Raw genomic sequence first — 23,106 nt, forward strand, 5'->3', positions numbered from 1 at the left:
CGAGTCCCTGGTGCCACATTTCCCATCACATATTGCAGAACTGCCGATGATAGGCCCTTCCTTTGGCTCCTGGGGACTTAATTTCCCTGGGGAACTATTGTGGTTATTCAACTTTAAGACCTTGCAGAAGAACCACTGTTATTCCTCTCTGGGGTCTTACTCAGAGCAAACAACATGGAAGTAAATAGTCACTAAGGAGGAACAAGGAGAAATAAACAAGCTTTTAGCCAAATGTATGAACAATTCATGTTCAAAAAAAAAAAAAAATGGCCAAGATTTTACAAAAATTATAAATTAGGGACAGTAACACCACCCTGTTGTGGCTCATAATCTACCAGAGAATCCAGACTATAAACCCATAGCAGCTTTGCTGTTCCCAAGATAAAGGAAAGTGTGTTTCATTCTATGCTAATTTCTGCCTGCAGTGGTTAAATAAAGACTGTTTCAGGCTGGGAAAACAAACCCAGAAATTAGAACTAGGGTCTAGGCCCGGTTCTGCCAGTGCTTACTGTTGTAATTTTGGACCTACCTCCTTTGTAGAGTGCAGAGATCTCTTCTTTTTCCTAGTGTTGCAGAATTCTGTGATCAAAAGACAGCACTTAATGAAACTAGCCTTTGAAAAATTATTTTTGAAGGATCTTAGAGTCTTCCTGTCATTAAATAATACATTTCTTGCCTCAGAGGGCTCACTGGTCAACATGTTGAAATCAAGGCCTTGTTCCTAACATAGTCTACCATTTACTCAGTGCCTACTGCATGCTTTAGGAGATGTTTATGAACTTGCTTGAAAAATCACAATAACCCCACTCCAGTAGACAGTGGGATGTAATCCTTTTTTACAGAAGAGAAGATGGAAGTTTATGCAGGGTAGGTGACTTGGCAAAGGTCCCATAGCTGATAAGCTTCAGTTAGCCTTTAAACCCAGGTCTCCCTGACCCTGCAGTCAGGTTACTTTCAGGTCAAAAACTGTATTCTGGAAAGAACTCCAGGCAGGGAAGACTAAAAATAAACGGTCATCACTGGATCCAGTGTCTCACCATCAGAGTTGGGCCAGACAGCAGCCCAGTCAGTCTGTGCTCCTCGCTCTGTCCCCTATAGCTCTTCTTCCTCAACGGTCCAACAGTTGACTTACATACACCAATTCAGGACTGGAATGTCATATACATCTTTAAACACGTAGCAAAATCAGATCTCAAAAGACACTTAAAAATGTATTGCAAAATGTACAGCATTTATTCACATACAGACAAAAAGGCACAAATTCTACTAAATAGTTCAACAAAAAAATACAGCTGTCCTCAACTAGTTTTATAAATACTTTCAAAAAGGGGGTAGAAATAAATACAGGATTGGGCCATGTAATATAAAATAGTCATCTCTACATATACTTTGTTTAATTTCTGATTTTCTTTTAACTCTTCATGCACCTTTTTTTTCCAATTTTAGCTGAATGGACACCAAGCTAGGCACATAGTGAAAAATCCTCTGTACAAGGTTACAAATGTAATGACAAGTTTGTCCATTTCAAAATAATTAAGATTTGTACACAACACATAGAACCCTTCATTTTCGATTTTGTGTTTATAACCTAACAAATGACATTCCAGGCAACTTTACAAAAGTTTAACTAGCCTACATTTTGACATAATACATTGATCATAATCAAAGATATTTCTTGGTCAGGATGCACAAGGAAAGATAAAGCTTCAAAGAAAAGAAAGGAAAAGCAGAGCAAATGGCTCCTACTAAGAGAGTGCAAGTGGGTGGGGTGGGTGGGTGCTGCGTGTGGCCGCCTCATACAGAGTTCCCAGCAGGACGTGAACTAACTTACAAAGCTATCATTACACTGTCAGAGAAACCGTGCTCTATGCCATTTGCATTTCAAAGCAGGAATAAAAAGTGTGGGCTTTTTATTTTTGTGTTTTGTTTTTGTGTGGGTTTTTATTTTTTTTGTTTTGTTTTTTTTTTTTGTTTTTTGTTTTTTTTGGTTCAGCATAACTTGGAACATTTGAAAGCTTTTCAACCTAAATGTGGGGAAAAACAGGTAAGGCATTATTTTTGCACAAAACTAGCATTCCTAAATAGTGCAAATGAATCTGGTACCTCTTAAAATGGTGAGAGGTCATATACTTACTAAAATTTAGATTTTCTTTCTATGGCTTGACAGATTACCCCTCTATATATTCTACTCTCACCCAGAGCTGTTGCTGTGGTCAAAAGGTAACTGTAAAAAGTATCCACCTTCTTCTGTATCCAACAAAAACATTTTTGCTCATATGCAAAAAATCTGATTTTTAAATTACGCTATGAGTAAATGTACAACTTGGATTCATTAAGAAACTCCTAATATCTGTAGCAACAGCTTATCTGGACAGCAGTCTTTCAGAATGAGCCCCATAGCTCAAAAATAGTCAATCTAAAAACCTGGGTCATTCTTTCCCCTCCCCTGAATTAGCTACTAAAATGTATTCGAAAAGTTTAAGACTTGGTTTGAAAATGTCATACATACAATGGGGATGTGTCAGATCTACGATTTGATCATCAGATAAAACTTGCATAGCAAGATGGAATTCCATAAGCCTTTTTTGCTGTTGACAATCACCTGGAAGACTTGAAAGGGAACTACAGAACTCAAAGCATCCCTCGTTAAGTGTCAGAATGTCCCTGCCACATGGAAACAGATGTATAAATGCATCAGGAATTTGAATACTGATATTAACAAACTAAGGATAATTTAGGGGAAGCTGGGCTTGTTCCAAGTGCCCATAATTCTAAATTTCATTGCTACTTAAACTTTCCTTAAGTTTGATTCACAACTACATTGAATTCCAAAGAAAATTAACAGGACTTTAACACTATCCACTGTCTTAATACATACGCACTACAGTGAGTGCAAAAACAGAACATTGTACTCAAATTTAATGCTAAATTCATTATTGCTGATAACTTACTAGTTATTGCCATTTGCAATTAGAAAGTCCAAGTTACGAATTGGAGCTTAGAACTCTGACTCCAGGAAACCTATTACACTTCAGTCTCTTTCCCGTATAACCTTGGTCAATGGTAAGAGGTTATCGCAACTTATTGCCTTTCTATTGTTTTTAAAATATAACCTATTTTGCTTTTTTTTTTTCTTTTTTCTTTTTTTTCTTTTCCTTTTTCTTAAGGAATCCGTTCATGTTGGAAGCCCGGATTCCCCAACATATGCAATAGTGCTTGGCTCTGGGAAGTATGTCACCAGAGTCTGGAAGTTCATCGCTTGAACTTGAATAGCCATTAGTATTGTTGGAAGCCAGATGGCCAGGTATGCCAAAGGCCAGGGAGATCCAAAGTTGGCCCAAAAGGAAGTGGTTAGGGAAGAGGAAGGTCAAGAGGACTGATAAAAATGAGACCAACTGCCCTTTCTCACAGAACTTTCTAATGGCTTCTTTCTCCACCAGTCCCATACCCCCAACACACTCAAGTGCTTCAGGCAACAGGACCTTGCTATACTGACCCTAAATCTGCAAGCTGCAGCAGCTCCCCCCTGCCCCTTTAGATCTTCTAGATCTGACCTTTTTTTTAATTCTTTCTTCCGCATCTGCTGTTCTAATTTACACATGAATTCCCTAGAGTCACTGAAGCTTCTGAGCTGCTGCCTCTAACTACAATGCAACAAAAACAGCCTTGTGGGCCAAAGTATAAATATGACTTCAACATCTACCACAGTCCTAGGAAGTAAGTTCTATGGGCTATTAAACGGTACGTGAGGGTTTCTCAAGAACTGCATCTGATTCCGCATATTCAGGTAACCAAGAGTTTGTGCTTTGGGAAGAATACAGAGGGCAATACAAACTCAGGAGGCTTCCGTAAGCCTTGCCCTCTGAAGACTTATTTCAGTCATTCTTAGTGTTTAATTCAGCCTCAAGTACTAATGTCTGAGGGTTACAATCTACTCTTGTGTTTCCTCAACAAGTTGCAGATAACACACTTCTCACAACAGTGATTCATAAAGCACTCTGAAAAAAAAAATTCAATCTGACTTGCAAGTAAATGTGTTTGTGTAGCTCAGGAGTGATGGGGTTCTGCTTGTCCCCCACATCAGAGCTCTGGTCTAGCAACTCCACGAAAAGCCCGCGGCGCCCCCACGCCATCTCGGTTTCATCAAGAGGCTAGAATGCTTCTCCTGATAATATCTGTCCTCCGGCTGATAGTGCTGCTGGCGTGTATGCATTTCTTTTCTGATGCCTCACTCTCTGAGTCACTCATCTCTACATCAGGGACATACCCGTCATTCTCATTGTCAGATTTTAATTTGTTCTTTGCCCTCTCCTTGGCTGGAACTCGGCCTAAGCCCAAATAGGGGTAGTCTGAGTGCTGGTGGCAGGCCCCCTCATGGGCCTCTCCCTGCTGCTGCCGTTCCCCTTTCTTTGGAATCCGGAATCCGCCCCAGTTTTTCACTGGGCTGGCAGGCGTTGTAGGCACTTTGACTGCAGTCTGGCTATAGCTTACTTTGATGAGGGAGCCGTTGCACTTGGGCACTATCTCTTTCCTCGTGCCAGGTGCTGCCTGCCCCGCTCCCAGGGAGGCGGCAGCTCTGCTGTTGTCCAGGTGCCTCTGGGACACGTCTGTGGACCTGAGAGGCTTGTGACTCTGTTTACAAGGTCTGTCCTTTAAGTCTCCCTTACTAAGATCACAATGAAAACGATGGTCTCTTCTGTCCCCATGATCTGGCATCACCAGCCCATTTTTCTGCTGTGCTGATAGGAGACGTGCTTCTGCAAAGGTCTTTTCAAAACTCAAAAAGCTCTCTGGGACCACCATCCCCTCCCTTCTCCCACACAGGTCCGGCTGCTTCAGCAGGGTTTTGCCTCCACTCCCAGTGCTGTTCTGTAATAGATCTCGCTTATGGGGCTTTTTCAGCGAATGAACCAAGGAAGTACCCATTTGCTTCCTGAAGAACGCAGAATGCCACTTCAAGTCCTCTATCTTGGGAGCATCAGGGCCCACAGAAGGACTGTTAAACAAAAGCATGTTTTCCAGTGAGGAGGAGGAGCAGGAGGAAGAAGGCACACCTATGAACATATAACCACAAAGAAAAACATTACAGAAGCAGATCCAAAAAAATAAAATTCTACAACCTTAGCATGGCCCTAGTAATGCAATCTACCCACCCAACAGTACAACACACAACCACCCAGTCTATAAAAATTTACACAGAAATATTATCTGCTTTGAGAATCTGCATTCAGTCTGTAGACTTGATTTAATATGCTCTATTTTCTAAAATAGCTGAAGCTCACAGAAGTGTTCATGAAACATCTTTCCAAGAGAAACATTCTCCTTCAAACAAAACAAGTGATCTGACTTTCAAAGAGGAATCCATGCAGAATGCCCCTGGTCAAGCACTGCCTCTGCTCCTGCACCTGGTTAGGCATCTGCCTCTGAGCCAAGAAAGAGAGCATCACAAGGGCAGCAACTGGGGCCTTAGAAGTTTGAATCTCCAAGGGCACCTGGGTGGCTCAGTCGGTTAAGCACCCAACTCTTGATTTCCGGCTCAGCTGTGATCTGGGTCATGGGACTCAGCCCTGCATCGGGCTCCACGGTCAGCATGGAGTCCCCTTGAGACTCACCCTCTGCCTCTGCCCTTCCTCCCTGCACCCTCTCTCACACTGACACGGTCTCTCTCAAATAAGTAAATGAAAATCTTTAGAGTTTCTTTCTCCAAAGTAAATGTACCCTCGCAGGGCTATGATGAGGATAAATAACTGTATGTACATGAAATGAGAAAGGAAGGTTTAGTTTAAAATCATTCTTGATACCTAGTAAATGTCTTTTAAATCTTCACAATTATATACAAAGCCTATTTGTGGAAGTAAACTGAACTGTCACCCAACACGAGAAGGATAAGTTAAAATGGTGTTTTGCAAACATTTTTGCTACAAATCACAATAACTAAAACTTCACAATGTAACCCAGTACGAACTCACATTTCATGAAATCATATTAGCCTTCCCCACCCAGATGTGTCACTGACATGTCACATGCTTTCAATGCTGGTGGTGACCCACTGAATTCATCTCACAACCAACTAAGGAATCATAACCCTCAGTGTGAAAAACAATGAATTCATAACACACTGGATTTTATCACAAGGACCACGTTTCTGCAAGAGCCTGTGGGACATCTATAAAGAGCTGTTTTCATGTTCTGTCTCCCATAAGGTATAAACCACCAGGAAAGCAAAGCTCTGCCAGGCAGGAGCCCAGTCAAGACACGGGCACCACGTGTGAACAGAACAGAGCGAGCAACTCCAAACATGTTGGAGTTCAATGGAGCACTCCGAACACAAAGGCATGTGGGTGCCCCAGGGGAGGGAGTTCTACAATCCACTGGGCCAGAGACTGCCTGCTTTCTCAAGGATCAAACCTTCAGGTCAACCTTCATGCCACACTTCCATTTCTCTTCCTCAGTCACCTACTGTGGGAAAACAAAGGTAAGAGGGACCGGCATTTTCTAAGCTCTGAGTTCCATCTACCTGGGATCCAGGTCTCTGAAAAGCCTTGGCCGCAGGACCTGGAAGCATGGTCCCCAGTCAGGACATGCTCCTCCGACAGAACAGCCCTGCCGTTCTCAGCTTCACACACACATCCAAACCATGGACCCTGACCGACATGTCTAAGCTGTGGCCATCTCCTCCTCACCTGGAACCACCTATCTTCTAAGACTGGGGATCCACCTGCGGCATGAGTAAGAATACAGCTGAAAGTCTAGAACTGGAAAGGAGGGTGGGAGGAGGCATCCTAAAGGGTTTCCACTTCATTCCCTGTGGGAGCCTGCAGAAAGATTAATGTTGCTTTCAACCCATCACACTTAGTATGGGGAGGAAGGGTTGGTTTACCTTTTCTGGAATAGCAGCAGGATTTCCTTACAGCTATGTTACACAAAACACTTCCTAACCTGGTGAAGAATCTCAATCACCCCCATATAAAAACCTCAGCCATGAAAAGCAAAAAAGCTGCCTGCAACATCCAAAAAAAAAAAAAAAAAAAAAATGACTCTTAAGTGAAATCAGATGAAAATGCTCTTTACGGCTTATTTTTATAGGTAATCACTCATTACATAACAACTTAACCAGAGTCACAGAAAGCCCTCCAATAGCACAACTCCACAGGCACAACATGCATTAAGAATCCTGCTCAAGGGCAGCACAGGCAGCTTGGCCTATGCTAGCCAGAAGCTGGGGCATCTACAGACAGCTGTTTACAGGAGGCCACAAAGACAAGGGATAAAATAGGTCCCATGTATTTACATTCAAGTAGGAATAATGAATGAAAGAAGTTCACTTGAAACACTCCGAATCAAACAAACTACTTTCCCTGATGAACCCTAGTTAACAAAAATTTAAGTTTTACAACTGTAAACTCTAACTAATGATACATCTGGAAAATATTTCTTCTCGGGAAGAAAATTATCTAAGTAACATTAGTAAGTTAATGCCATTAGTATTCCCTGTGTAACAACGCCTCTAGAATACCATTCCAAACTCCCTAAGCTTGTTTCTCTTTGTTCAGCTGACCAACTTAAGTCTAGTTCCATTCATCTGGTTAGTTTTAGGTAAACCAGAATTTGGACTTCAGTGTAATAGGGTATAACCACTTCTTTGTTGCTCCTATGTGTCAGCCATCTACAGAGACAAAAAGTCACCGCAGCAGGAAAAGCTAGCTTTCTGTGGCCACACAAGGCAAGTGTGTGGGCCTGGGGACAGGGCCCTGAAGTCCCAAGACCTGCCTGATCCACTCCGTGATCTCCTTCCCCTGAGAGCCTCCAGATGCTGGCTCTGCGGGATTCTCAGTCACAGAATGTCAGTACTCAGAGACCCAGGGGAGGTGGAGATTCAGAACCCAGCCCCTCTTACAGATCCAGGATCCCGGAGAGGTTCAAGGACCTGCCCTAGCATGCACCCCGCCTCCAAGTAACAGATGTGCTCTCCACAACGGAGGAAGTATGTATCTTCGTTTCCTTGTTCACTCTGCCTAACCCAGAGCAATGTAGAAGAGAGGGCACTAAATAAACACTTGGTGCTGAATCTCAAAAACATCTAAACTTCCACCTACACCAAAATGTGCATTGGAAATGTTACCTCAACATGGATGTGTGCCTTAAGCATAATGTCTTAACAGATCTTATTTATCACACCTTACAAGGTAGATCCAAAGACCAGATAATCTGTAAGTCTCTATGGGGATCCCCATGACACTTTACAATTATCAGGTGCTTTGCAACACACCAGAAAAGTTGCTGCGCTTCTCGAGTCTCACAAGAGCTCCAAGTAGGAAGCCTGAGAGATCATCCTCTCAGGGATGGGGGAGCCTCCGAAAACTTGGGCTTGCTTGTGTTTGGCCTATAAGTAGAGGATATAGGATTCAATCCCTATTTGAGGTCACAGAGGTCACATCCAAAGCCCTTTTCCCTATACTGTGATGCTTCAGATGCCCAAAGATTTTCTTGAAATAGAAAAGTCAGTGCTTCCAAGATTCTCCTATAGCATACATAAAAGAAAATTAAAGAAACTATTATTTTTTTTCCTTTCCCAGAATGTGAAGGCTTACAAACCCCTGCACTATTGTTTGACCTACAAGAGCTTAATGCATACCTGAAACTCTTTCTTGCTCCAAGAGCTTAGTGTAAAGATTGAATATCTGTTCCTGGACTTTGCACACAGACCGCTTAATCTTTTCCCTGCGGGTCACCATGTAAGTGAGGTTCCGAACCTAGAACGTAGAGAATAAAGACGCTAAGTAAACAACACATCATAACGGTACTTCAGTGTTTTTTCTTTACCTGAGAAATGTGTTCTACTAGGGCTGTGAGTGACGTCGAAATCAAGATGAACTTCAACATTTTATCCAATCTCTAAACCACTTCTGGGCTGCTAACTAGGATTCCATGTAGGCAGCAGCCACATGGAAGAGAGACTGGTTGGGGACCTTGAACAGAAGCCCTACCTCGTCCACCACACCCAGCCTGAGGCTCATCCCAGCAGGGAAGACCACTGGGGTCCAAGTCCAGATATGCCACCTCCTGCCAAAGGGCTCTGCATACCACCCCTCAGGAGCCACTCCCCATGAATTCTGATGGAAGGCTTTCGAGCAGTTCAGAAGCCACCTTATCAAGCATCTCTTGAAGATGGAATTAGGGAAGCACAGGGTCAAGGGCCATCACAGGAATATCCTTGCCTACACCTGCCAAAATGATCTCTGCACCAAGCCCACTAGAAGACCAAATGGGTACCAGAATCCAAGTAAACTTATCAACTGGACAGCATCTGAAATGCCTGCAGCGTACAGGGAGCTACTGTGTTCCTCTAGAATATAAACCTAGGAAATGTCCTCCTTGCTTTGCCACTGATATGCTGTCAGCATCTCAAGTTCAACTCCCTGTATCACCACCACCAACTGCCACTGCCCTCTTCCACATTCATCCGTAAGTGACAAAAAAGAGCCAAGTACTAAAAGCTCCACTTGGCATCTGACCACAGCTGCTGGGGATCCCACGTATACACCCACTAACCAATATGAACTAATCGACCCCTAGATTTGTTCCCCATTTTTAAAGTCACCTCACCTATGATTAGCTGATACGAAAACAAACTAGTTAATAAATGCCCTTAACTTCTCAGTCCTCAAACCCACTGGGAAACCTGACTAGATTGCATGCACCTGAAAACACAAATGTCAAATTCAACACCCCAGAGCTACAATTAAACCTCTTCAGGAAGATGAAGACCAGAGCCCCGTTAGAGCTCGGCGGCGGGAGTGCAGGACCTCCGCCTCAGGCACAGCGCGGCGACACTCCCTTAACACCTCTGTCTTCCTGAGGTGCTGGCAAGCCCTTTCCCTGCCACCTTGACTGAACAAGCTGAAGAGTTCCCGACCTTTCCCATAAGGGTGGCAACAAGTCCCACACACAGGACTTGGCACTTCGGCTTCTGTGCAAGAACCTCCCCTAAGGTTTCCAGTCCTTTCTGAACTCTAACCGTTCCAGCTGCTCTTCCTGAGTTCACCGCTGTCTTGTCTCCAAGAGGAAAGGAGGCATAGAGAGGGATAGGCTGGCTGGTTTTCTTCTTTTTTGCATTATGGCGGTTTCCGGGCTTATTGCAGGAGCACCCCGTCAGGTTTCTGCGGACCCTCATCACCTGGAGGGCTACTCAGCATCCTCCTAACAGCTCTTCTTGATGCATAGACATGTGTGCGTGTGTATGTGTAATCTCAGAATTAAAGAATTGAGAAGAAAATCACTCTATCTCAGAGTCAATACTATTTTGGTGTAATTCACCCTGGCCAGAGCCTGTTCTGACAGCCCCAGAGCCCCAGGCCAGGAAGATGTCCTTTCTAAAAATCCTGACCAATATGGGGATCGAAGTGGCTCACAGGCTATTATCTTTGGTAAGTACTGTTCCACCAGGGCGGGGGTTTGAGTGTGGAAGGCCAAAGAGAGGGAAGAGGCAAGACTAGGTTTGTATCACAGATTAAAAACTTCTGGCCAACGGTTTTTACATCAAGGAATCTGACTTCTAGAAATAGGAAACAGAAACAAATTCTGACATCCTGAGAACAAGCGAAGTTACTCTATTCAAGTCAGATGTACAGCCAAGCTACTTACAGCTGACTTGTAAGTATCCATGAAAACAGAAAATAAGGAAACCAGGGTACCTGAACTTTGCATATTATTTAAATTTAATTCTGATCACCTCAACCACTATCCCCAGGAAAGGCTTCCACCCTGCTGCTAAGTGGACCAATTCCACTACTATGCCCTCATGATCTCTGATAAGAAACCTCTACCTGTAACCCCAAAAAGCTAAGGCCAAGGTGGATTTTCATTGGGACAAATGAACCTCTGAATAACCTAGCCCTGGCTCACCACACTTAGACTAGTAAGCACACTAAACCCTCCCTCTCCTATGCACAAAACACTCCTCACAGGACAACCTCCACCAGCAGCCCCCGCTACTCCTGGATGCTCAGCCCTTCCTATACGCCGCTCAACCAAACAGCCTCCCCTCCTTCATGCTCTTGCAGTTGCCAGCGAGGAGTTACCCAAAAAACCAGTTCATGGGTGCACCCTCACACCACACTATACCAGAGTCAGGCTTCCCCGCAAAGCTGTGATTCTCAAACAGAAACATAAGGGGACCCTAAAACACAGGAAGCTGGCCACTAACCACCCCCACCACCGTTTCTGGAGTCAGAGGTGGCGTCCAAAATTCTGCATTTCTGTTACGTTTCCAGGTATTGTTGCTGCTGGTTGGGGCCTGCGCTCTGAGAACCACTGCCTTCTGGAATCCAAGAATGGTCTTAAAGGAGTTTTCTTGAATCCCAAACACTGCTCACACACTAAAGCTCAACAGGCATTTTGTTTGGGGACACCTGTAGCCTCTATCAGATTCTCAGAGGTGACCATTCCACTGAGTGGTGAGTAGGACAGTCTCCCAGGAGCTGGCCCCTTCGCATGAGCCCCAAGTGCAGAGGAGGCAGATCTCTGAGAAAGTTCTCATTTACTGCATCTTGTAAAAGACAATGTCTAGGGGATAGGGATTCCACCAGAGTGAAGTGGCAGCCTCGGGAACTTGACATAGCCACGGACCACACCTCAGCAATTGCGTCTTCTTAAAAATGGGGGTTCCTAAACCCTTCTAAAATGCACTCCTGCCACCTAACTTTGCCATCCAGAGCTGTACCCAGGTGTGGAATGCCCGGAGGTGTGTATTTGCAAGAAAGAGCTATCAACATTATCGTTCATCAGTTGTTCGCATTTCTAATGAAGACTACTCATTTGTCCGTTTAGAACCAACCACAGCTTTGATTATAATCCCGTGTATCCATGGCTTCTGCGTACCTGCTATGAACTACTACTATGTGAATTAGAAGAACTGTAACTTAATTGAAAAAGTAATTTAGGATTTGTTCCGGTCACCCCTGCCCTGATAAACCTTTGGCCTGATATACTTAATTGTCTATAATTACAAAGCACTGTGCGGCTCTCAGGAGCACAGTACGGGTTTCAATGTTTTTTAAAGCTTCCACCATAGCTGGCCTTGTGGCAAATTCTGGAAACTTATTTTTCATTATAATAAGCCCATTTTAAACGGATACTAAATTCCCTAAAATGGCCTAGGCTTTTAATAAAATAATGTAAGTAATGCCACACACACACACACAAAAATCCTGATTTATTCCCTGTTTCTCGTACATCATCGGTATCATTCTACTTAAAAACCAACAGTAAGGACTCCAAAAAAAAAAATGTTTAGAATTTATAAGTGCGTGTTAATCTGAGTAACTGAAGTACAGAAAAGAGTTAGTACACCACAAGCATTTTCTACACTTTTATTCTGTGGTGATCATGAGACAAACACAGTCCAAACATTTAGACTTCTCGTCCTCCCTCCTGAGGACTATCTGACTCCATAGCTCATGCAACCCCATGTACCGCGGTCGTTAGGCTGGGAATAATGGCTTCTTAGCAGGACTCCAGTTTATCTTTCCGAATCCCTTTCTCCTCCCTCTCTTACAAATGCCACACACAGGTGGTTGAGGCGAGGTCTTCTTTACACTCACCACCAGGGGGGGTACAGCAGCACAAGAGCCTCAAAAACCCTCCTCCGGCTCAGCCTCCCCCTGAATCTAGAATCTGAACCTGGTCAAAGAGAGGGTGTTGCAACAAGCTGGCCCTCCGCACTCGGAAAGGATCTCTAATGCACACTAAATACTTCCGCACCTATGCCATCTTTAGCGGGGCCACACAGGTCTCTGTGAGAGCTGGATTTTTCAGCTTAATACTCCTCTGATTTATCCCTGCTCTTTGCCTACGCTCTCATTTCAAATTATCTCTGTGTCAGATCCTCTCCCAGGCAGGTGAATCATTCCCTGCTAATAAGTGAGGTGCTTCGGGGCGACGAGGTAACTGTTTCAGGCCACTGGGGTGCCTTTCAGTGCAGGATGCTCCAGGCCAGAGAGCTTGGGTCCCAGTTCCTGTGCACTAATGAATTTAATCGTAGCTGGCAGTCAGGGGAGTTGCCACAGAAGGTGCTCTAAGATGCATCCCCAATTAGCAACCTCAGTCAGAAACTACCTATGGGGAATAGGAGGCCCTGGAGGGAAGACAGCCCAATCCTAATTATTCCGGTAGCAGGAAGGGAGGTCCAGACTGGGGCTCCAAAGATAATGGAGAGTTGGGGAGGCATAAAGCAGCCACACGTTGAAGGAAGTGACATCAGACAAGGCTCCAGGCAGCCAAAAGCCACTACATTCACAATCCAGTAGTGGGATCAAGTAGTGTACTGAACATTACTCGGGGCTCCTCAGATAGATGAGAGAGCCCTGTGTGCCGCCCCAGCCCCGCAGACACACCACAGACACACACGGACAGGGACACACAAGCGCACACGCACAGTATATACTCTGCCTCAGTGATGCCTTAGCACCTCACTGCCAGGACAACCTCCGGGAACAGATACGCATGTGTATGTAAGTTCATGCACACACATCGGCACCCACTGCCTGCTCGCCCCCGGGACGGTACCGGGAATGTCCCTGTGAATTAGCCAAGAAACGAGGAGGGGCCAGAGAAGCAGTGCCTAGCTCTCCTTGATGAGCCTGTCACTGGCATCCAGTGTTTCCCCAGGTCTGAACAAGAATCTTCTACTTCTGCCTGCCCCCACCATGAATCAAATCCAACTCCATCTGCAAACAATTCTGAGCCAATCCCTTGGTCGTCTTCCTGGGGCTCAGTTCCCTCTAGTACTGGAAGGAAAAGGGGAAGGGACACACCCCATATGATCTTACAGAACAACAAGGATTAGTGGGAAAGTGTTTTAAAACTAAATCACAGAGAAGCTCTCCACTCTGTGGCAGTCTTACACATATGTACAATGAGTTTACCAGCCCATAAATATATTTAACTGACACAACCTCATGCTGCAGTGTGTACAAGGGTCTGGGAGTAAAGGAACTGGCTACCATTCCTTGCTCTGGGCAAGCAGCCGCCTCTTTGCAATCTTCTTTTCTAAGTCACTACAAGGTGTCAGTGTCAATCATTACCCTCTCCAGGTCCTGCCGCAGGTGAGTGAACAGCTGCAGCCTCCTAAACAAGACATCCTGCTCCCGCTTCGCTAGATTGTCCTCTTCATCTTTCTTTGGAGTGATCAAGGGCTTGTTGAAGTTGACCTTCCTCTTCAACTTCCAGTACTGGTACAGGAAATCCACTACTTCCTCAGGCAGCCGCAGGGCCCTGGCCACATCCAGCAGGTTGACGAAGGTGTAGAATTCATCTTCCAGCTGTTGCAGCTTCTGCTTGCGGACACTCACCCGGTGGGCCTCCTCTTGATTCTGCTCAAGGCTGGCAAAAGGCTCCAGCGGATTCCGAGGGGAACACTCAGAAGCCCCATTCTCTTGTGTGGCCCCCTCACCGAGGCTCTCTTCCGGTTTTCTATGTGAGCTGTGCTTCGGGCAGTAGGACTTGAACTTGACTTCATCGTTCTCTGCCAAGATGGTCTTCATCTCCAGGCCCCGGTCGAAAGCACAGGTTACATGGAAGGCCGTGCGGCAGTTCTTCACAGAGCACTGAAAAGAACACAGAGAACGCGAGAAAAAATGGTTATGGAGCGACAGTGGCTAAAGGCCCTCCGTGCTGGGCACCCTCTTTACATCCACACACAGGAAGAGTGGTACTTCAAGCACGTGCCAGGAGAGGGCTCTCTACCTCAGTTAACCCTGGCATGTCTAGTCTTAAATAAGGTACTGAAGGGAAGGAACTCTTTCCATGAAAGGTTTCATAAACGTAACCATCACTCTTAGAAAAGTAACTGCATCCAAAACGCCTCTTAAGGCAGACACAATTACACAAATGGCACATGTAGACAAAAGTGGCCTGGCACAGATTATAAAGAACATGGGCTCAATATGCAGAGTAAACTCTGAGGAATTAACTAGTTTTCCTAGATTTGAACTCTTTTAAAAGCGCTTATATAGGGACACCGGGGTAACTCAGTTGGTTAAGCATCTGCCTTGTGCCCAGGTCATTATCCCAGAGTCCACACTGGGCTCCCTGTTCAGTAGGGAGCCTGCCTTCTTCTCCCTCTACCGCTCACCCTGCTTGTGCTCTGACAAATAAACAAAATCTTAAAAAAAAAAATAAATTAGGGGCACCTGGATGGCTCAGTTGGTTAAGCAACTGTTTTTAGCTCAGGTCATGATCCCAGGGATCAAGTCCTGCATCGGGCTCCCTGCTCAGCGTCAAATAATAAATAAATAAAATTAATTTTTTAAAGTGCTTATATAAAACGTTTGAAAAAGAATCTCTTCAGGAAAAATAACTACTACTCAGAGTTTTTCTAGGAACATGAATCCTCCTGCTAACTTCCAGCCAGGAAGGGAACACATGGGAAAATAAATAGTACACTTCTTCCAAGCAGCCAAGTCTGACAAGAGTGAATAAAAAACTCCTGGAAAGAACAGGTAAAAGGAGAATCGAGCACAGGAAGGGGGATGAGAACAGGTCTCCTCGCCAGTGAAGAGGCTCCACCAGATGCAGAAGGCTTCTGGGGCCAGGGGAGGCCCAGCATCACGAGACTAAACTGCAGTGTGGTAGAACAACTGCGAAGAACCCACTTCCTATGGGTCACAGGGAAGATGACCCAAAGACCAGGCCCCACCCTGCTGTGTCTCCCACCTCACTAAACACTGTCCCTCTCCCTGCCTGATCAGGGCTACAATTTAGAGCCTTGATGTAGATGGCAAGCCAGAGGCTAGCAGGAGAAAAGTCATTAACTTCTCCCCATCTGATCTCACTGGGCAAATCCCTGGAAGGAGATTTCCTTGTGGTGACTGAAGCCAGTCCCTTAAAAGCAACACTGTATTTGTGTGAGGCCAAGTGATCCCTGGGCACACCAAGACTGCAGAGAGGAACAGAACCCGGTGGCCGCAGGCCAGCTGAAAAGCTTAATTAAACTCATTCAACAGACCCTGAATCCCATAACTACAAATAGCAGAGGCTGGAGTTGGAGCTTTTTTCCCTGATCATTTCAGTATTTAAGAGGTGACACACTGGCAGCCATGATTTCTTCCATTTTTATAAAGTCTCTTTTACACAGAAGTACAGAAAATCCAGCTCCCTTCACCAATCCCATTACAAACACTTCAGGCACATGAACTCACATAAATCTGTAATTTTACCTATAAATAACCTCAATTCCAAGAAATGTGTGAAATCAGCTTTAGTGGCAGGCAGAGCAAGCGCGCGCGCGCGCGCACACACACACACACACACACACACCTGGCCACTATCATTAAAAGACAAAGTGCTCCTCCCTTTTAGCGCACAGCCAAGTGGGAAGTAAAAGTGGGAACAGATGATGAGACACTATCTGGGTTTGGCTTAAACTACATCTAACCAAAACGTTCCAACCTTAAAGAGGAATGAGCTGCAGCAGAATATTTTATACAGGACTTTGTAAAAGCGCCAAACGGCCTTCCTCTGGGTTTTCCTATTCAGGTTGACTCAGCAAACAGATGTTACAGAAACATAAACCAGAGCCTTCCAGCTGCAGACATTTCAGAGAGGAATTCTTTAATAAAATCAATCTATTCTGTGAAGATATGAAAAATCATCCACCATACTTGGCCTCTTAGACTCCTTCAAATTAATGTTCTAGGAAAAAAAGGTCAGTGGGAACAAAAAATGTCATTTTACCATTGTTCTTTTCAAAAGAGAAACAGAAGATCTCATTCACCCACCTCTCGGAAACACCAGTTCAGGACCAGGATTGGTGTACTCAGAAAAGGGCATAAATTCTGTCCATAGAACATCAGCTAACATGGAAGGAAGTAACTTCCATTTCCCTTGGTCTCCCTCGGCTTGTGTTCTGCAAGTGCTCACATCGGCAGGTCTATGCAAGAAACGCACTTGCAGGGCTCTAATGCTTGTTTTTAATTCTGAGGCTTTTAAAAAATTTTCCCTTCCATTCTCTCCCCAAAAAGTCAGAGGGTTTTGCCATGTTTCAGTTTTAAACTGATTCAACTGATGTGCAAAACCCTACACACAAGGTGTATAGCCAAATCCCACCACCTATCTCGTGCCTCACCCTCTGAATACTTGCTACATTTTGGATCCTTGAACTCCAGTAGAGGTAATAATGAAGAAAAGTAGAAACACCAGGCTTACAAAATGAAAAATTTTTTAAAACCTCTGGTCAGTAGATAACTTTACTGAAATAAATATTACCCAAAATACAAAATGATTTTGCCCAATGAGGTCATTTCCTTAAAACCCAAGCCCAACAGTTCATATCTGTGCTGATCTGTTGTGTCGTCTGCACACAAAAGAAGCCACTCCAGAGGGACCTGCCTGGATGGATGGCTCAGTTGTTAAATTTGACTTAAATGAGTCAAGCACCATGCTGGGCTCCCTGCTCAGCTGGAAGCCTGCTTCTCCCTCTCCCACTCCCCGCTTGTATTTCCTCTCTTGCTGTCTCTGTCAAATAAATAAACAAAATCTTTTAAAGAGAGAGAGAGAATCCACTCCAAAACAATGCCTCTCTCTGCTCTTAGCATGTGTTGTGGAGACCGAGGACCAGCCCGTGGTCCTGCGCTGTGGACCTCCTACAGGAAGAGCTGGAGTTGGCCTCTATTAGGGCCAATGTCCACAACAAACAGCATCTGAAGACCTGGGGAATGAAGCAGTATCCTAGTCCTCTTGAGTCATGACTCTAAATGCCAATAACAAGAGGCCTGGGGGCGACTGGGTGGCGCAGTGGGTTAAGCCTCTGCCTTCAGATCAGGTCATGATCTCAGGGTCCTGGGATCGAGCCCCGCATCAGACTCTCTGCTCAGTGGGGAGCCTGCTTCCCCCTTCTCTGTCTGCCTGCCTCTCTGCCTACTTGTGATCTCTGTCAAATAAATAAAAAAAAAACCTTTAAAAACAAACAAAACAAAACAAAAAAACAAGAGGCCCAGAAATTAACCTCTGGAACGGAGTTTTTGAAAACCTGAAAAATCATTTACATTCCCTCCATAATTCTATCTACCTAACGTCTGTGTGTGTGTGTGTGTGTGTGTGGACACAGTTTGCACACAGCAGCTCTCGCCCACCCCCGACCCCACCCCACACATGTGGTGCCTTGACGAATCAGGTATCCAACCTGGATTCAGGTAACAGCTTCTGCAAATAACACTTGGTGCAGCACCCCTCCAGTGTCCCTCTACCTAGCTGGTGCTCCAAGGACTCTATTCTACCAAACACGAAAGTTATCAGCACACCGAGCTGATTTTCAACAATGCACAGCTAAGGTCTGACACACCTCATGAGCACACTGAAACCAGCAGGATTGGGAGGCAGCCACAGAGGCGGGTCTGCCACCAGCCCTGTAAGGGCCACTGGGAGGGTGGCCAACACTCCAGCGTCCAGAATGGTTCTTCCCGGAAGGTGTCTGCCTGTGGAAAGAGCCTCAGTGCCAGGCTTGGGGCATAAAGGCAGAAACCAGAGACCAATGGGAACTGCCTTATGTCTCAAGTGGACTTCCGAGTTGCCTGTAATTGTTACAGCTGGGGTTCTGGTTACACTGGATAGAATCCACCAGCTAAAGATGTTTGCACTGGGCTCGAATCCTTCCTCAGCAACCTCAGAAGAGCTGTGAGAACCTTGATTCTAGACCTATCCCCAAAGGACCTGACAGTTCACAGAGCCCTCCCTCATCCAACCCCAAAACAGAGAAAGAAAATGACACTATTGTGACTAAGTGGCTTACCTGTATGGAGGCCCCAAACTTCTCATTGCAGAGGCTACACACCAGCGCCCACCGACTGCTGGGGATGTGAGACACCTTCGTGATGGGTTCCATCTTCTCAGGGCTGCCAATGCTCACCTAGAGGCCCAAGGAATAGCAAGACAGGCTGGCAGAGGCCATCTGACAAGCAAGAGCTGAGCATGGACAGCAAAAACGTATTTTCCTACGGACACCCTACCAGCTGGTGGCAAGAGGCATGCACACACTCTCCTAGGGCAGGAAAATCCCTACTTCTGAGCATCTGGACAGTGCAGGTGCCAGCTCTGGGCCAGCAGCAGTAGAGAACCCAGAGCCCAGTCCCCATGCTCCATGCCCTCCATGCGTCGAGGGCGGGGCGAGGGAGGAGGTGGTTCCTGTTTATGAACTCAGGTAACTAGTAACAGTCACTTCTCACCTGAGTGTCTGACAGCAAAAGATGGGTTTGTATCAGGACAATGCAATCTAACTCAGCCTCTGGCCCACAATTAAGTGGTCAAGACTGAAAAGCCTTCCTAGATGTATTTAAATAGTTTGTGAACAATGAAGTAAATACATACTAATTTTAGCATCTCCCTCAGTGAAGAAAACCATTCTTTCCAGTCAGAAAACATTACTACAATTCAAAGCGGAAAATTACCAAGATAAATAGGCATCCTGTCTGAATTCAGCCTGGATCACTAAACTCTATCCCTATTAATAACAAACCATGAGATTCAACGGTACCAGGACTCCAATCCAAATCATTCCCAGATAATATTCCTCAGGAGAAGAAAAATGCACCAAAATTACACCCCCCCCCACCCCCGCAAAAAAAGTTGCAATTTAAATCACAAATGACAGCCTCATAGAGAGCCATGCAAATTAAATTAGTCAAGGTCTGGGACTTGAAATAAATTAGACCAGACCTGAAATTAAAAAGGTTGAGGCTAAGTTAGAATTTTAATAAAAATCACAAAAATTGACCTAAAGCAGTGGTTCTTTAACCATCTAGTGCTGCATGGAAGGCTCACCAAGCCCAGGGACTCAGAGCAGATCCCTAGGAAAGGCCAGAGCAGCACCCAGGCCAGACCGCCACAGGCCCACTCCTGGCAGCACGTGTCAGCAGTGGGAGAATCAGCTGGGACACAGTTCTGAAGTGGTTTGAACACAACCAAGAGTCCAACTCAATGCTGCTTCCAGTTAACATTCCCACAAATTTATGTACTAAGTCAAGAGGACAGTAAGCCTGAGATTCCGATTAAGAGGGAGGAAAAAAAAAGACAACAATTAATAGGTGTCTTTTCACTCAGCGGCTATAATACCCCTATATATGAGTGGTTCCCCACCCCCAATCCCAGCTATAAAGCCCATAGTACTCCTAAGCTAGGCTACTACTAAGAACTACACCTACCTCAGGGATCCACAGAGCACAGCTGACATGGACCCATTTGGTGCCACTGCGGGTAGGCTTCATCGCTCCGCCTTTTTTGGGACACAGCAAACATTTTGGCTGAACCCCCAGGGCACACGTCCGGCACAGCCAACTGCCTTCCGGGACCTTGAGGATTCCATAACAGGCCTGTGAAGCCACAGCACATCCCCCAAAGAAAACAGAGAAAGAAGAAAGATTTATTTTTCCCCGTGTATCTGTCATTTAAAAAACACCAGAAAGACTTTAACAGAATAGAATAGAGGTACTCCCACATCCACCTAGCTAGAGACCCTCTCCCTTTAGCAAAAAATGCCAGCAACAGCCTGGAGGTATGTGGAATCTTCAGGGATAAACACATCCTTATTTACCAGAAGTTGGTCCTGAAAAATCCTGAAAGACAAAAAGCTTGACAGGAAACCTGCTTTACTCTATTGCTACCGGCACCCATCTATACCAAGTTTCTAAATATTGGGCAATAAATTCTCAAAACACCCCATGAGGCTAAGTGGGGGAAGCTTTTCCTTCTCTGATTTATTAATGTGGTGGGATACCAAAGTGAGGGGAAAATGCACAAAGCAGTTGAGTCTACAAAAGCTATTCAATGAGATGGCCTACGAAGTAAGAATGAACTAAGGAGCATTCGCATTCCCACAGTCAAACAAAATCCGCTCACTAGACCCCACCACTCTCCCAAGTGAGCACAACATGCACAGAAAAATGAGACCCTGTAGACAAAGAGAATTTGGTGTCTTCAGCCAATATTTAAAACAAAACCTGCTTTGCACAAGATGGCAACATTACACCAGACAACATAAAACTACTGAAATCAAGGATTTTACCACTAAAGTCATTAAGATGGTTCAAAAATAAGAAAAAGCAAATGTTAAATGTGAAGAAACAAAACTGGGATGGTACCAGGAGCACATTCAGAACATTTAAAAAAACCAAATTATTCAGAACTTTATCCTTAAAGAAGCCAGAAGACAGGAAGTCAAGACACAGTAACATAGCTCCAATCCTCCAGACAGGAAAAACACAGCCACTCTGGGATCTGAATAGTGAGGACACAGAAAGGAAACCACAAGCATGAAGAGAGGAGCAAAGTAAAGCAACACCAAGACTGGAGCTTAGGAGCCGAGCCCTAGGTCGGTGCCATGAGTAAGCCACTGTCAACACAGACTTACTGGAAAAAAATTTTTTAACAGAGCTAAAAGACACTATTAAGTTTTCAAATACTAAAAAGGTCTGTATCAGGCATTCTAGAAAAAGTCACATTTGAAGAGAGAACTTTTTTTACTGGAAAATCAAGTCTACGCTAAATTTAAAAAATTAAATACAGTATGCCCTCAAGAGAAGCCTTCAAGAGCCTCCCAACAGGACAGTGATATAAATGTGAGGGCAAAGGGACAATGTCGCATGGCAGGCTGGGCGGAGGGGTGGGGCTGGGGGACCAGGGTCCCAAGTCCCAGTTCCAATGCCCAACCAGACGTTAGTGAACCCATTTATAAAAGAGGGGGTTCAACTAGTTTTCAAGCAGAACCCTTGTTTTCAAACAAAATTCTCAGGGAGGAAAAAAAAATGTAAAATGGCATTAAAAAATACTGAAACATCATCCAGGAAAGGAACACCAGCAACAAAACAGCAACACTGGTAGTCAGAGTGATCCTGACACAACAAAGCCACTTTGAGAATTTTGTTATCCCAGGGAAACTTCCCAGATAATCTGAAAATCTAGTGCCAAAAGGTGGCCTGTAACAGAACCAGAGCAAGAGACTGTGGCCTCCTGTCTCCTTGTCAGGATGAGTTGACCAGTGGGGACGTCGTCAAGAAGAGGGGAAGCCTCCTTCTTGCAGAAGGAGTACACAATCAGCAAGAACTTCTCAGAACAAACCTGATTCTTCTTTCTGAGAGGTCGCCCAAAGAAGTAGTCCACAGGAGTCTTTAAGTTTGTTTTAAATCTCAACATCAACAGTTGAATGATAGCCTTTTAAATCGCGAGTGTATATACAAACTAGTGTCCCCTCAGAAATCCAAATTACTTCATTACTGCATCAAGGAATACGTTGAGAGAAGAGATGGAGATGGTCAGGAGCTTTTTAAAATCACGCAGCACCCTTCTTACTGATGCTGGACGCTTTACCTTTCTGTGGATGGTAGCCAACAACCACCAAATGCCAGTGGGCACGCGAAGGACAGTCAGTAACATTTAAGAAAAGGAATCTCCTTACTCTTCTTTTTACATCACAGTTTATAAACGAACACATTAGCAAATGTTATGGGTTGAACTGAGTCCCAAACAGATAAGAAGTTATCCTAATCCCAAGTCCCTCAGAATGTGGCCTTATTTGGAAACAGGGTCTTAACAGATATAACTAGTTAAGATGGTATCATATGGGAGTAAGGTGGGTCCCTAAATCCATTCGGACAGGTGCCCTTAGGAGAATGTGGCCATGTATGAAGACAGATACACGAGAACACCGTCAGACAACAAAGGCAGAAACTAGAATTGTGCAGCTGCAAACCAAAGAACATAACTGTTAGCAAACCGCCAGAAGACAGACAGAGGCAAGGACAGCTTCCCCTATAGGTTTCTGAGGGAACATGGACCCAACAACACACCATTGATTTCACACTTCCAGTCTTCAGAATTGCAAAATAATAAATGTCTGTTATCCACCCCGTTTGTGGTATTTTGTTATGGCAGCCTAACAAACTAATACAGCAACTTAACCAGTTTTAGAAATTACCCCCTCCCTTGCCCCCAGTGTTCATATCTAAACTCAGGTGTGAGCCAGTTGAGAGGGGCTGCATATATTCCTCTGAAGCAAACCTTACTTCTGTGGATGGGAATAAAAACATTATGCAAGGGAAGAAGATCTCCACAGAGGAT

The 23,106-nt window shown here is 44.8% G+C and overlaps 1 protein-coding gene across 1 annotated transcript in view; it reads right to left on the bottom strand.

The window, feature by feature from the left end:
* Positions 1-1,937: 1,937 nt before the first annotated feature.
* The window catches only part of JADE1 (jade family PHD finger 1), a 57,080-nt gene continuing 35,911 nt past the window's right edge, over positions 1,938-23,106 (bottom strand). The window contains 5 exon segments of the mRNA XM_082729126.1: positions 1,938-5,054; positions 8,636-8,753; positions 14,085-14,606; positions 18,788-18,904; positions 20,196-20,363. Of these exon segments, the coding sequence (XP_082585252.1) occupies positions 4,144-5,054; positions 8,636-8,753; positions 14,085-14,606; positions 18,788-18,904; positions 20,196-20,363 (1,836 nt within the window). The 3' untranslated portion in view covers positions 1,938-4,143.

Source organism: Mustela nivalis, assembly GCF_964662115.1.
Source record: "Mustela nivalis genome assembly, chromosome: 4".
Classification (NCBI taxonomy): domain Eukaryota; kingdom Metazoa; phylum Chordata; class Mammalia; order Carnivora; family Mustelidae; genus Mustela; species Mustela nivalis.